General features: G+C 30.2%; 1 protein-coding gene across 1 annotated transcript in view; it reads left to right on the top strand.

Moving 5' to 3' along the window:
• Window positions 1–11,339, top strand: part of LOC148306602 (RYamide receptor-like) — a 95,758-nt gene extending 84,419 nt beyond the window's left edge. The window contains exons 6-7 of the mRNA XM_088264679.1: window positions 10,800–10,836; window positions 11,036–11,339. Of these exons, the coding sequence (XP_088120805.1) occupies window positions 10,800–10,836; window positions 11,036–11,339 (341 nt within the window). The remainder of the gene's footprint in view (window positions 1–10,799; window positions 10,837–11,035) is intronic.
• Window positions 11,340–14,215: the final 2,876 nt, after the last annotated feature.

Here is a 14,215-nt window from a genome sequence, read left to right as displayed (position 1 = left end):
CATTAACTTTGTGGTAAGAAATGTTACAATGATTAAAGAAAACACTTATTATATTATAATAATTATTATATAAGCTCAAGTGGTAAAAAACAAGTGTTTTCTTTCAGTAAACAATTTTTAAATTTGTTTTAATTATCATGTTTAACATTCAGCAACATCAACGTTTCAAAACATTCAACTGTATTTTTCGATATTTTGAATTTTTACATAATTTTTGCAACATCTAAAGAATTTTAGAAAAAGTAAAATTTGGGAGCAATTTCTCTGAAATTATTTTGTATTCTTATGTTGTTTCAATAATCTCATAATCTGTGAGTGAAAAATTTCAATGGTTACATTTATGCAATTATACGTATGTGGAAGTGAAATCAAATTAAATTCTACTGCAAGACGTTTCTTAGACGGTTTGCAGAAATGTAATATGTGCAAACAAATGGCTTAGGGAATATATAATGCTCCACCGAACACCACTGCGAAATACATCATTAAATATATATGGGAATTGGTGAGATAAATAATTATTTCGTACATTTGCTAAGTTGGTAATGAAATCTTATGTGAGGATGTTAAAATAATCAATCTTTGTTAATAAAACTAATAAAACTCAAGTGGTATGAAAACAAGTGTTTTCTTAATCATTGTAACAAGTCTTACCACAATGTTAATGCCGAAGCAATAAATAAAAAATCTTTGTCAATATGAATCACTGAGTAATCTTGAAAATAGTTGATAAATTACCCTTGATATTTTTTATCTGCCTATAGCTAGAGTAGTAAGGTAAATAAAAGTCGATCAGGGCAGTGGCGTGTACAGAATTTTAATAAGGGTGAGCAGCAGAGGTGGGTTGTAAGGTAAGGTAGGCAGTTCTTATCAAGATAGGGTAAGCTCTATGTACATTGTGCTTATATGTAACGCACTCCCCTGGACCAAGAAGTTTTTCTATAAGCTACACATTGCATACTTAGATCACTATTTTTTCCAAATCTCATTAATCTCAGCACCCTTGAGATGTAGTATTTTACGAAAATGGCGCTATATAATTATTTTCAAAATTACTATTTTTTATGATTGTTATGTAAAGTTACATATATCAATCGTATCAGTTAGTATTTAAAAAAAATATTTCTTCATTTTTCGTTTTAAATATCTCATGATATTGATAAATCGTTTTTTTTCAAAGCAATAAATTATTTTTGACATTATTAGGATGAAAACGTAAAATGATTAATAAGTAATCCCTGATTTAAACAGTTTTTCATTACATTTAGTTGTTCAGTAAGGAAATAAGAAAAACAATAATTTTAATATCTACAAAAAAAACAACTATTCAGATCTAAAGACTTTAAAACTAATTACTTTTTCTAATGTTTAAATTGTTCTAGTTTTTGTCCTTAACTTTGGAGATACAAAGATGGCATTAAAAAAAGATCATAAAAAATGAAATCTGTAAACATATTTTAATTCCTTTCTTTATCGTACCAGGAGAGTTGAAACAGTAAATGCGAAAAAAATAATTTCGTGTTTTTAAATAATTTAAGCAATCAAGAGAATATTCAGAGCGGGTGAAAATCAATTCGTTAATATTTTATGTAGGCAGATTATCTGCAATACCCGTAGTCGATATTTTCGGCACGTCAACAAAAGTTAGAGGCCTGTTAAAATCACTCGAGCACCCCAATAAAATGGTTGGAATTTATAAATTACATAGGGTAGACTACCAAAGATATATAGTAATGGTGTGATTCCTTTCACGTGGCAGACGCACCTCTTTATGAACGAACATCTGTATTTTGGTCAATGATGCATATAAAACAATAGCCAAAAATATGTAACAATATATATTTTCCAAAAACTATTAAAAAAACACTAATAATTTATTTTTTACCACCCTTTATACTTTATTTTTATGGCACTTTTCACCAACTGGTTTTGACATGATCCTTGTATCTTTAGGGATGGACATGTACTCCAGGGGTAGATATGTATCTATTTATTTTTCCATATATCACTGGCTGAGGTTTTGCTGTTTTTTATATAGATTAAATGCATTTTTCTACTGACCCATCCTCCCAACATTGCCAAGTATTTTCAAACAATAACTTGTTGAACAATCAAAAATTCCTTCAATAAGTAGTGCGGTCAACACTCGCGGCTGCCATTATTTTGGAATCCCACCACAGGAGCACAAGAGTGCTCGGTTACCCGAAAAAGCGACATCTTCCGAGGGCTACTATGAAACGAAGCATAACTTAGATTCCAGACCGAAATCTGAAGTGTACCAAAGAAAGTCATTAATTTCGACTGGTAAAAGAAGCAAAAAGGTATGTGAGCATCCTTATAAGGAAAAGGTAGTATGGGATGTTTTTGAAAGCAATTTGGGTACTAAGAAAGAAAAGAGTAACCAATGAAAGAGGGAATTTACGGAATAAAAGGGGCTCGTTCGGGAACCTATGTACTCCCTTGTTTAAAATGGAGTGTTATAAAATTTATTTTAGTCATACATACATGTCGCTCACTCCTTTCAACAAAGTCATTTATCAAAAAACTTGATTTTTCAGGAGATCGTTTTTAAAGTTTAAAAAATAAAATAAAAAGTATTAAAAAATTAAAAGTTGTAACTTTTTACTGCGCAACAGATCTTTTAAGGTAAAACTTGAATGTTTTTGCTTCATTTAAATAAAATTATTAAACAACACCTGTTCTTCAAAATGCTAAAAACAACACTTTCTGCCCTGTAGCGGGTAAATATTTAATTAAAAATGTGCCGCTTTTGCTAGGATATAGTACATTTTCTGGGCATTCTGAAAGTATGCAAAACTGAAAATTTACGATTTTTGATATATGACGTTGTTGAAAGGAGTGAGCGATGTGTATAAATTATTGAATCTTTAACTAAGTGTGATTTTTTAGAAATGTGTAATGGTAGATCTTCTAATTTTCTAACGAAACCAGAGGGTTGTCAAAGTGAAAAGTATTGACATCGACACAAATACTGAGATATATATTTTAGTAAGTATGTGGCAAGATCATCAGTGAAGTATAGTTTAATCGCGGACGTTTTTTTGTTGTATTATTAAAAATATAAAAAATTAGGTTTTCAGATGATTTTTGCTCTACTATTGAAAACTTTGAACGTCACGCTGCTTTTCGTCCTAGAAAATTGTGCGTGAAATACAATTGAATGTTTAATATTGTTGATGAAAATAACGAAAAATTAATATTACGAAAGTTTAATAAATAAAAATATTTATTTATATTGTAGATAAATTATCTGGTCAAATTATAAGCTTAAATATTTTTTTTTTCTCATGTATGTGATTATAATCAAGGATTCGGACCTAACATACTAATTAAAGAGTTTCTGCTCAGTAAAAAGCTTTTTTTTGAGAATAATGTTTCAAAATTGGTTCATATTTATAAAACTTGAAAGAATTTGAGCAGTGTGGTTGTCAATAATGGGTAGAATTGGTGAATGTTACACGTGTGTAAAGTGATCACTTAAACCAGCCTATGACGGTCGTCAGCCCCGTAAATGCCCAGACTTCCATATTCTTCTTCATCTTTGATGAGATGTCAAAAAATAAGATTAGATTATTATATAAAATATTCATCATATAGGGATAAAAGCCAAGAACGAAAACAGAACAATACGAATTTATATATATATATATATATATATATATATATATATATATATATATATATATATATATATATATATATGTGTATATATATATATATATATATATATATATATATATATATAAATATACATATATATATATATATATATATATATATATATATATATATATATATATATATATATATATATATATATATATATATATATATATATATATATATATATATATATATATATATATATATATATATATATATATATATATATATATATATATATATATATATATATATATATATATATATATATATATATATATATATATATATATATATATATATATATATATATATATATATATATATATATATATATATATATATATATATATATATATATATATATATATATATATATATATATATATATATATATATATATATATATATATATATATATATATATATATATATATATATATAATGATTGTTATGTGATTATGCACCATTTTAATAGTATTTCTCCTGTAAAGAGTTTGGTTATTAGTTATTTAACGTATTTCACAAGGGCCTTTGACGGTTTTATTAAAAATCTAATTATTCCACTTTACTGGAAGCAGGGTGGTTCTATGTAACCACTTAATTAATACGATACGTTAGGGAAGGTTTATGTCTTATGTCATAACAGGCTAATTACATTAACGTTTCATATATGATACAAGGAATAGTGCAAACAAAATGCTTACCAAATTTATTTATTATCATTTATGACTCTTTTGTAAATTTCTCTGTGTATAAAATATATGCGAAGTACGCCTCCGTAGTGTGATGGTCAGCATTCACGGCTACCATTCTGTAGGTCCTGGGTTCGATTTCCAGGGGGGGTCGAATAAATAGATGTGATTTTTTCACTGTAATATTTATTGAATATTACCCTGGACTGATCGGAGGAAGCGGAAGGCTGATCACCTTTCCTTTATGTGTAAACGATCAAGATAACACTGCGTTCATATGAAGCAGTGCCCTATGCACTATTGGGGTGTGGATAAGGGTCTTATTATTATATATTATATAAAATATATATAATATGTATGGCATAAATGTACATACATATTGACCATCGACCTACATATGGATATGAAAATTTCCTACGAATTACTTGTTTTATTTTATTTTATTGTGACTTAAATATTGAAGAAATAAATACAAAATAGGTACAAGAAATCAAAAATGATATTTATTTGTGTTTTTATTATTTAAAATATCAATTTCAAACTATTTCTGTGTGCCAAAGAGGCTTATAATTAAAAATAGGTATCAAATTGTGGTAGAGTGTGTTCGAACCTAGAAACACTGTCTAGAAAGTCTACGACACTAACCATGGGACCACAATCCGATACATCGCTCACTCCTTTCAAGAACGTCATAAATCAAAATACTTGATTTTTCAGGAGAACGTTTTTAACGTTTAAAAATATAATACAATGTATTAAAAATAAATATCAAGCCACTTACTGAACTTTTAAGTGTGCAACAGACTTTTTAGGTAAAACCTGAAGGTTTTTTCTCCATTTGAAAAATATTTAGTTTATTTAAAAAAAAATAATTAAACAATACCTTTTTTCAAAATGCAAAAACAACACTTTCTACCCTGTAGCGGGTAAATATTAACTTAAAAATATGCCTCTTTTGCTGGGATATAGTATATTTTTTGGGCATTCCGAAAATATGCACAACTGAAAATTGACGATTTTTGATTTTTAACCTTCTTGAAAGGAGTGAGCGATATGTGTTATATTCGATTAATAAAGTGTATTAAATATTTAGAAATAATAAGTTGTGGAAATTAACTTCATACATTGAATTGAATTTTATGGTATAATTTATGCGTTGAATACCTTTCCGATAATGTTCTTTAACATACTACAATTTCCGAGTACATATGAAGTACTGACTTCTAAATTACCCCTTCGTTTTATTAGATATCTATCATCTTGTAATGCCCACTATCGGCTTTATCTAGGTCTATGGCTCCATCTCTCTTTGTACGAATAATCCTTTCAAGTAAAGTACAACCTCTCTCTTTGATCTCATCATATCCTGGTAGTGTATGTAGAAAGTAGGTATTAAGTGCACTCGAGAGAAGAGACACGCTATACAATTTATACGGAGCGCCATTAATGCCTGTATCTAAGGAATCTGGACCGTAATCAATCATTTACGATATTGAGATTCGGCTTACGAGAAAATTTCTAAAACAGCCTGCCATCTTATCGCTTAGCTAATTTGACTTTGATGTCTTTGATGTGTAAGAATTAATAAAAAAACGTATGAAAAATGTAGTTTATGAGGATAAATGGATTAAAAAATCGAATTAATATTAAAAAAACAGTATTTTTGGTCGAGTTTGTGTAGCTGACTTTTCGTTATGATTAAATAATGTTCAAATGCTACACATCTGTATTTCAAAATATAATCCATGGAATAAAAAGTATAAAACATATCGTGGGTATACTGGCAAAAAACGTTAACTCTAAAATCCCTGTTTGAGTAATCCCTGTTATTTAAAGCTTTAAGCCTGAATTAAGCCGCTATCAAACATAAAGTTGAATTTATTTCTAAAATCACATAAATATGACATTTTAAACTACTTTTTACTACTTTTGTGTGTTTTGACAGTTTAAAGAACGTTATAATTTGTATCATCAATTCAAATTAGCATATTTTCAAAGTTTTATTATCATGATATTTACCGTTAAAAAGCATGTTTTTAAATCCCTAGTCATGTTACAAATATTAAGTAAAAAAAACACAAAAACTATGATTCGTATATTTTTTGGTACATTTAATCCTTAGTTATTTCCAAATTAGTAAAATAAACACCACAGAAGAGTAACGACTGTTTGTGGATTTTTTAAAAATATTTTCACATAGGTAAGAATGTCAAAAACAAACTTTGAATTTATCACCGAAATCTAAAGTGATAAATGCGTTTTAAAACCGCCCTGAAAGAGTGTAGTGGATTTAAAAATATTCAAATTTAATTTCAAACGAACATGATATCCATTTTTTTTCATTCTGCAAAATACAACACAAAATCACTGACTGATCCACCCCTGAGTCGTTCCATGGCCACTTATTATCAACATAGTTGACATACACAAGGACAGTTCCGTTTTTTCACATCCTCTTCTACTCTCCTCATATCAATGGTGCATATGGCACTGAATACAATTTATTATTTAGTATACGAAAACAAGGATAATAAAAATAAATTAGCAAAAATACAACTTGTATACATGTATTTTGACCTCTCAAGGAATCGAATTCGGAACCTCCAGTATTGTAGAAAATGTGCTTACCTCTTGATTATGTAGCCGGACATTTTTTATTTAACCAAATGTACATAATTGTAAAAAAATACCTAAGGAGTATGTTTCTAAATTTTTTTTTTTTTTAATTTGACATCTCAACATCTATGAAGATGAACATGGAGGTCTGGGTATTTACAGGGCTTATGACCTGTCAACGGCTGTTTAAGTAATGATCTCTTTACATGCGTGCAACATATTCAACCCACGATTGACAACAATAGACCAGATTTGTGAACAGTATTTGAACGCACAAAAAATGTTGTGAACTTTTTATTTTCGATAAACTGCTTAAATTTGACCATAAAAGAAAAATAATGTGATTTTTGGAGTTCATATTTCATTAAGTATAAACCAATATGTCAATCCGCATATTTAAATATTTTTTACCCGATAGGGGAGAGTGCCCATGGATGGGACGTTTTTGATTTTGCCTCTCTAGTTCTTCTCTGTAAAATAAATCACAAAAAGTAAACGTGGTTTCTCTTTATTCAATCTTTTAGCTACAAATATGCCATACTTTGTTTTCTAAAAAAATTAACCTAACTGCCTGAAAAATCGATTTCAAATAATGTCCTAAAATGTCCCATTCATAAACACCCTCCCATGAGAGGGACACCAGTATACCATGAATGGGACATTAATTAAAATGATAGATTGATGGAATAATTATATTTTAAAACAAAAATCATCTGTAGACACTTTCGTATAATACGTAGACACATGTAAAAGAAATTTTATTAAACATTTTTGCAACATTTTTGGCAAAAAAAGTTCAGATATCTTAATATTCCACAATTTTCATGGGCCACGAAATTTACATTTAAGCCATTGCATAAAACTATATTGATATTTTCCTTCACATATGTGACACTTATTATCCTCCTTTCCTTTTGTTTTTGTCAGTGATACACCTTCCATTTCAACTGATTTATCTGAACTGATCTCTGTCATCACTCATTGAAATATTTTGTTGAAAACTGAGTTTTTTAAAACTCTTTTAGCGTTAGGCTTATTTTTTGGTCTATCTATAGGTTTTCATTTTCCATTCTTCAATAATTGTATTTTTAAAAACTTGTCCTTTTCTGAAGTGTCAGATATTATACTTGATTTCCCCTTACTATTTCTGTACTGTAGAACATATTCTTCCCTCTGAATTTAAATACATGGAAAGTATTTCTTCTCGCTTCAGACTAAACTGACTAACTAAAAAAACTAACTTACGATCACGCCGCTTCCCCGCAGGGATAGGTAGAAAGAATAGAACGCCACACCACTCTGTCTTTGCAAACATTCTTTTCGCCTCTTCCACGTTCATGCATCTCCTCATACATACCCGCCGATTGTTAAGATTCCTAACCTGACCACTTTCAACTATTTGGCTTACCTGATCGTGCCATGTTTTTTTCGGTCTTCCTCTGCTCCTTTTTCCAATAACATTCGCCTAGTAAATTTGTTTAACCGTTCTAACCTCAGTCATTCGTTCTACGTGTCCAAACCATCTCAACACATTTTTCTTAATTTTATCGATTATGCTTATCTCAGCTTTGCATTCCTTCCTTATTTCACTATTCGAACATCTATCATACATCGTTTTGTCGCACATTCTTCTGAGAGATCGCATTTCGACTGCATTCAGTCTACTTTCATCCTTATTTTGCCAACTCCATGTTTCACTTCCATACATTAGAGTTAGAACCAGGACTCCGTTATGCACTGCCAGTTTAGCTTCCGCTGATAGGCTCTTTTATTTCCTATCAGCCTTTGCTTGTTTGACATGTCTATAAAGAGAAGATTTTTATTTGCATATGTCTTTGCAACCGACCTAATATTTTGCTTTTATTTAAAACCTCTTCTACAGCAGCTTCAATTAGAACGTTGGTGATTGATGGTTGGTGAACGATGGCGTGTTTTTGGCATTATAACCTAAAAACAATATAATGCTTACAATGCGTGTAATACAAACGAGTACAAACGATTTTTAATATAAATTAAAAGTATTCGCCATGAATGGGACAATTTCCCCTTGAGTGGGACCGTCCCATTCATGATCACTGCGTGCGTCCCATTCAAGGAAATGCGTGATTTTTAGAAAAATAGATAAAACGATACATTTATACTAAAGTAAATTTGATGAAACATACTTTATAATATCCTGAGAGAACCAACTTAAATAATTGTATATATCAATTGCAGCACTCATCAAAACCTATATGTACAAACAAAATCAAATTGCAGTATATAATTTACTTTTTGACGCAAAAAAATTGTAACACGTCTTACTCGCTTCACTGTCAGTCGAGAACTGAGGTTTAAGGATTAATCTGTCTAATATCGTAGCGTTCATGTTGGGTAATTTTTAATTTTTTTTTGTAACAACAGTTTGGGCTGGAGGACGATTGTCCCATTCATCCTCTGTCCCACTCATGGGCACTCTCCCCTACGTAGAAATCTTTCATACAATGGGGTAAAAAAATGCAATTTTAAAACGATAAAAATATGTAAATTCACGATAAAAAGGCAGAGATTCTATGAATTTTCCTTACCCTTTTACGGTACACTTACTTAAAATAAATTTCACTACGAAAATAGATTTTTTTAAATAAAGGGTTATTCTGATATTGAGATTATATTTGCAATAATATTATACTTCAATTCGAAGGATGGGTAAATACCGCATACTTTTTCGTGAATGAGTAATTGTGAAATTAAATTTCTAAATACTGCAAAATGTGTTTTTTTTTTAAACAGAAGCAACAAAAAATTGTTTTTCTTTCAATGTATTATGCTTGCAAAAAGGTACATGTAATACGAAAAATTGTATCGTACGAATTAGAGAAATGCTTTTTTTTAATAGTAGGGTTTGGCACCCAGTTTTAGTTTTTTTATTTAATAAAAATTATGAAGAAAGACCTGTAAACATATTGGTGTAACTGTATAGTTTTAAGTTTTCTACTTTTTGGATATTTTTTTTTCTTCACATATTTTTTATTAAAAATTATAAAATAACCTTTTTCGGATAATACAAATTTGTCTACATCTCTTATTGTAAAGTGTTGTCATGTGTTAAAATCAGCATAATAATTATGTAAGGTGGTTAATTAACAAAATTGTACTGATTAGGTGGTTTTCACTATTTATAGTACTTATTGATATTTATAGTAATTATTCACTTATACGTCATTATACTGTGTATTGAATAGTATTGAATACTGTATTTTAATGATATAGGAACTCCGCAGATTTTAAAAAAGAGTAAATTAATACTTAAATTTATTGGGAACATCTTTTATCTTTCAACAATAAATCATTAAAAATGATTAACCTACAGTTTTTCGATAAATCCAAATAAACGTGTCACATCAACAGGTGTGTCATTTAGCTGTTGATCTCGTGACTTTGTGTGTCATGTCTACATTTGACCTGATGATGGAATGGTTGTTCCGAAAACGAAAGTCGTGAAGTTGTGTTTTAAAGTGATATTAAACAATGTGAACGAGGAATGATAGGGAAATTGTTATATTACCATACCACAAAGCTGACAATGCTCATAATATATTGAATTATATTCACCACGTACTTAAGGCTTTTCGACTCAAACTTTATCGACTGCCGGAATTTTTTTTGCGTAATATGTTATACAGGGTGGCGCAATATTAATCACCATATCGGAAGACGTTATATACAATTTTGTTTTTGAAGAATTTTTTTTACTAAATAAAAAAAAAAGATTTTGAGTGATGAAAATCTTTATTTGGACCATTACAATTTTTTTCTGTTTAGTGGAGAAGGTGATATCCGTCAAGTGGCTGCCGCCCGTGTTGATATAAACTTGTGCCCGTTTTGTTTAATGCAGCTGTCTTTTTCGCAAATATGATGATATACGACCCCGTTTGCAAACATTATAGGATCATTCGATGGGGTGATTAATTTTGTGCCACCCAGTAGTAAAACGCCTTGAAAGTTTTTCTGTTGAGGTTTTTGAATTTCTGATGACGTAAGTTTCCTTTTGTTCCCAGGTATCAACATGACCGAGACCTCTCTCCATCGTGTCAACACTTGCACCACATACATCAGCGTGAGAAGACGCGCAGTCAGATGTTCCTGTTCCCCTTCGCTGAAAGTTCCCGCGTCTCCAAACTGTTCTCCTCGCAGCAACTGTTCGAGAAGTACCTGTTCATCGTCCGTGTCCCCTTCGAAGACCTCCAGGAACTCCGTCACAGAGTGCGCTCATACCAGGACATCATGCCCCGCGAGCTGTGCATCAGAGAATTGCATCAACAGACGAAAGAACTCTTCGACGACATTTCTCCCGATACCTGAGTCGTGTGACCCTAATTCAGACTGCGCCGAGCGACGAAGCAGCCGGTCTTCGCTTTCTCCGAATTCTTGCATTCAGGAGTCATCCGCCCATGCTAAAGGAAGGTGTCACTCTATCAGCCCTAATAGGAACTGTGGATCCACGAGGAACGGAGGCATCGGAGGGCAGAGAGATAAAGGAAGTCCTGTACGAGCGGCGAGTCTTTTAACCCCTCACGGAACCATTAGTTCGTCAGATAAAAGACACGTCAAGTATATGGAAGACCAACTTTAGGTTAATAAATAAATTATAATAAAAAATAAAGTATAAACTACGTAATCGATTGAAGTTGGCGTTCCATCGTTGGCGATTCATCATCAAATATAAAGCACGAAGAATCGAAGTTATACTTATTTTAGGGCAATTCTCCACTATCCGGAATTCCGTGTAATTTTACCGTCCGGCACGTCAGTTAGCGTTTTAAAATGACGATTGGCTTGTATTGGCTTGTGATTTTGTCCATCTTTCTTCGGATCGGAGATCTTGATCGGTGCGTTGCGCGTAAATTTGATCATTTTTTGACATCTCATCAAGATGAAGAAAAATATGGAAGTCTGGGCATTTACGGGGCTGACGACCGTCATAGGCTGGTTTAAGTGATCACTTTACACACGTGTAACATTTACCAATTCTACCCATTGTTGACAACCACACTACTCAAATTCTTGGAAGTAATTTTTGTAATTGGAGATAATCCAGAATTTGTGAACAAGCATTTGGACACACTCAAAATGTTGTAAATAAATTCGATCACGCTAAACTGTCGTAGTCGTTTTCATTTTTCAAAACCGGACTGCCGGACGGTGAAATCCCGTGTAGTGGACAAACGCCCTTAGTCTACCATACATGATTTTATAATACAATTTTATTTGTCCACCAATAATTTATTTAGATAACAGAACCATTACATAAAACAAGAAAATATATAAGAAGCATAAAATTCTTTTTTTCATTGTTTTTAAGGACCTAATTCAAATATTTATTGAGATATTCTATTTTTCTTATACGTAGGCTGTTATTTCTCATATGTCACAAAAATAAATGTTTCAAAAACTTACAAAAATTTTTAAGTAATTTAATTTTTAATTTTAAAAAGTTTGATTTTGAAAAATATATTTATTTTCATTATGGAAATCGGAGGCAAAAACCAGCATATTCATATCTTTCTTTCATGCTTTAAGTGTTTATTTGGTATATGCAAATAATCCCACATACCGAATATAAAATAAACACCTGATTCAACAATAATAAGAATACCCTGCCTACCTCAGAACAGGTATCTCCAAATACCTAGTGAGGATAGAGAAAAAAAAAAAAAAAAAAAAAAAAAAAACAAAACAAAACTGATTTCATCAAAACTGAATCATAAAGAAGGTATACTTATTTCAATTAATTTATAATATACTTACTTAATATATAATGTCTTTTAAGCATAAAAATAAAATACTTTTATAAAACCTCTTTTGAGTTCGTATGCGGATAAGGGTTAGAAGAAGAAGAATTATACGAATGCAAGGTCCTGAGAAATATTTTCAATCACGTAGAGATGGAGTACAGGGTGAAGGACATTAATGTTACGTATAAAAGGAAATGAATGAGATATAGTAGGTAGGAAAAAGAGAATACTGTAATAAATATGGTACTGGTAGTTGCATATTCGTACTTGCACTAACTAGTGAAACTTACACACTATTTACAAGTCCCTAGAAGTCAATAATAATAATAATACTCATATGATACCCGCAAAGCATCTGTTCGTAGAGGCTTGACTGCGGGTAGGATTGTAATATAAGCTTAAGGGAGAAATATGTGAAAAATATATTGCAAATACTCAGACCAATTGAGTATTTCTCAAATACACTTTCTAATTGGTGCGAATCAAACCTACGACGCCAGTTTTTCAGTCGAGGGTCTACCCAACTGTGCCACATCGCCTATCTTGTTGTAAATTAGGTTTTATAAATTGTTTTTTTATCTTTAAGATTAACTTTTTTTCATTTGGTTGTGATAAAAACATTTTACTCAAATTTATTTAACAATAAAATCTACCGAAAACGATTTTCATCATGTATAATTTTGAAGCGATTCCTTCACAACTTTACTAAAGCATTCTTTGCATTTTTTGACATATTAAAATAGATTTTGTGAGCAATTTAACAGAACTTTCCGTTTGAGCAAGTTTAAGTATTGTTTTCGATAAATATTAGTAAGGAAAGTGCCAAAGGTTTTTTTGTTAATTTTGTTTATTTATGTATTAATGTAAATGCTTTATTTGAATTGACGTTTTAATTTTTTTGTGATAGTAAAATGATATTTTTTTCTCTCATTCCTTGTAAAAATGTATATAAAAAAATCACCAACTCTAAATAACTCAATCATTGTAATTAATATACTAAACATATTAATTCAAGATATTGTATGTATATATTATAATATTTTATTGAAATCATAATCAATGTATGTAGGTACAGACTGCGCATAATAGTCAGTTCGAGAAGATAAATGTTTTTTTTTAGGTAATGCCAGGTTAATATCAATTAAAAATCTTTTCTATGAATAATTTTTATGTAATTATAAACACCCTCTATTAACTTATTTCTTTGAGCAGTTTTTTAGATATTTCTACCGTTATTTCAATTGAAAAACATAAGAATATCGCTGGATTTATTATTATTACAGTGAAGAAGATTTTGAAGATTGACTGTGAGGGTGAGATGATTTTGCGGTGCAGGTTATATAGAGTATATTATAAAAATTACATTTAAGTATGTTAATAAGAAATCGTAAAGGAAGAACTATATTTAAATCTGAATTTATTTATTGAAAACTGTATAATTAT

This window comes from Brachycentrus maculatus, unplaced genomic scaffold (assembly GCF_059751285.1).
Source record: "Brachycentrus maculatus isolate JH-2025_06_01 unplaced genomic scaffold, ASM5975128v1 h1tg000235l, whole genome shotgun sequence".
Lineage (NCBI taxonomy): Eukaryota > Metazoa > Arthropoda > Insecta > Trichoptera > Brachycentridae > Brachycentrus > Brachycentrus maculatus.
Note: the sequence above shows the minus strand (reverse complement) of the source record. Positions and strands in the feature narration are given on the sequence as shown.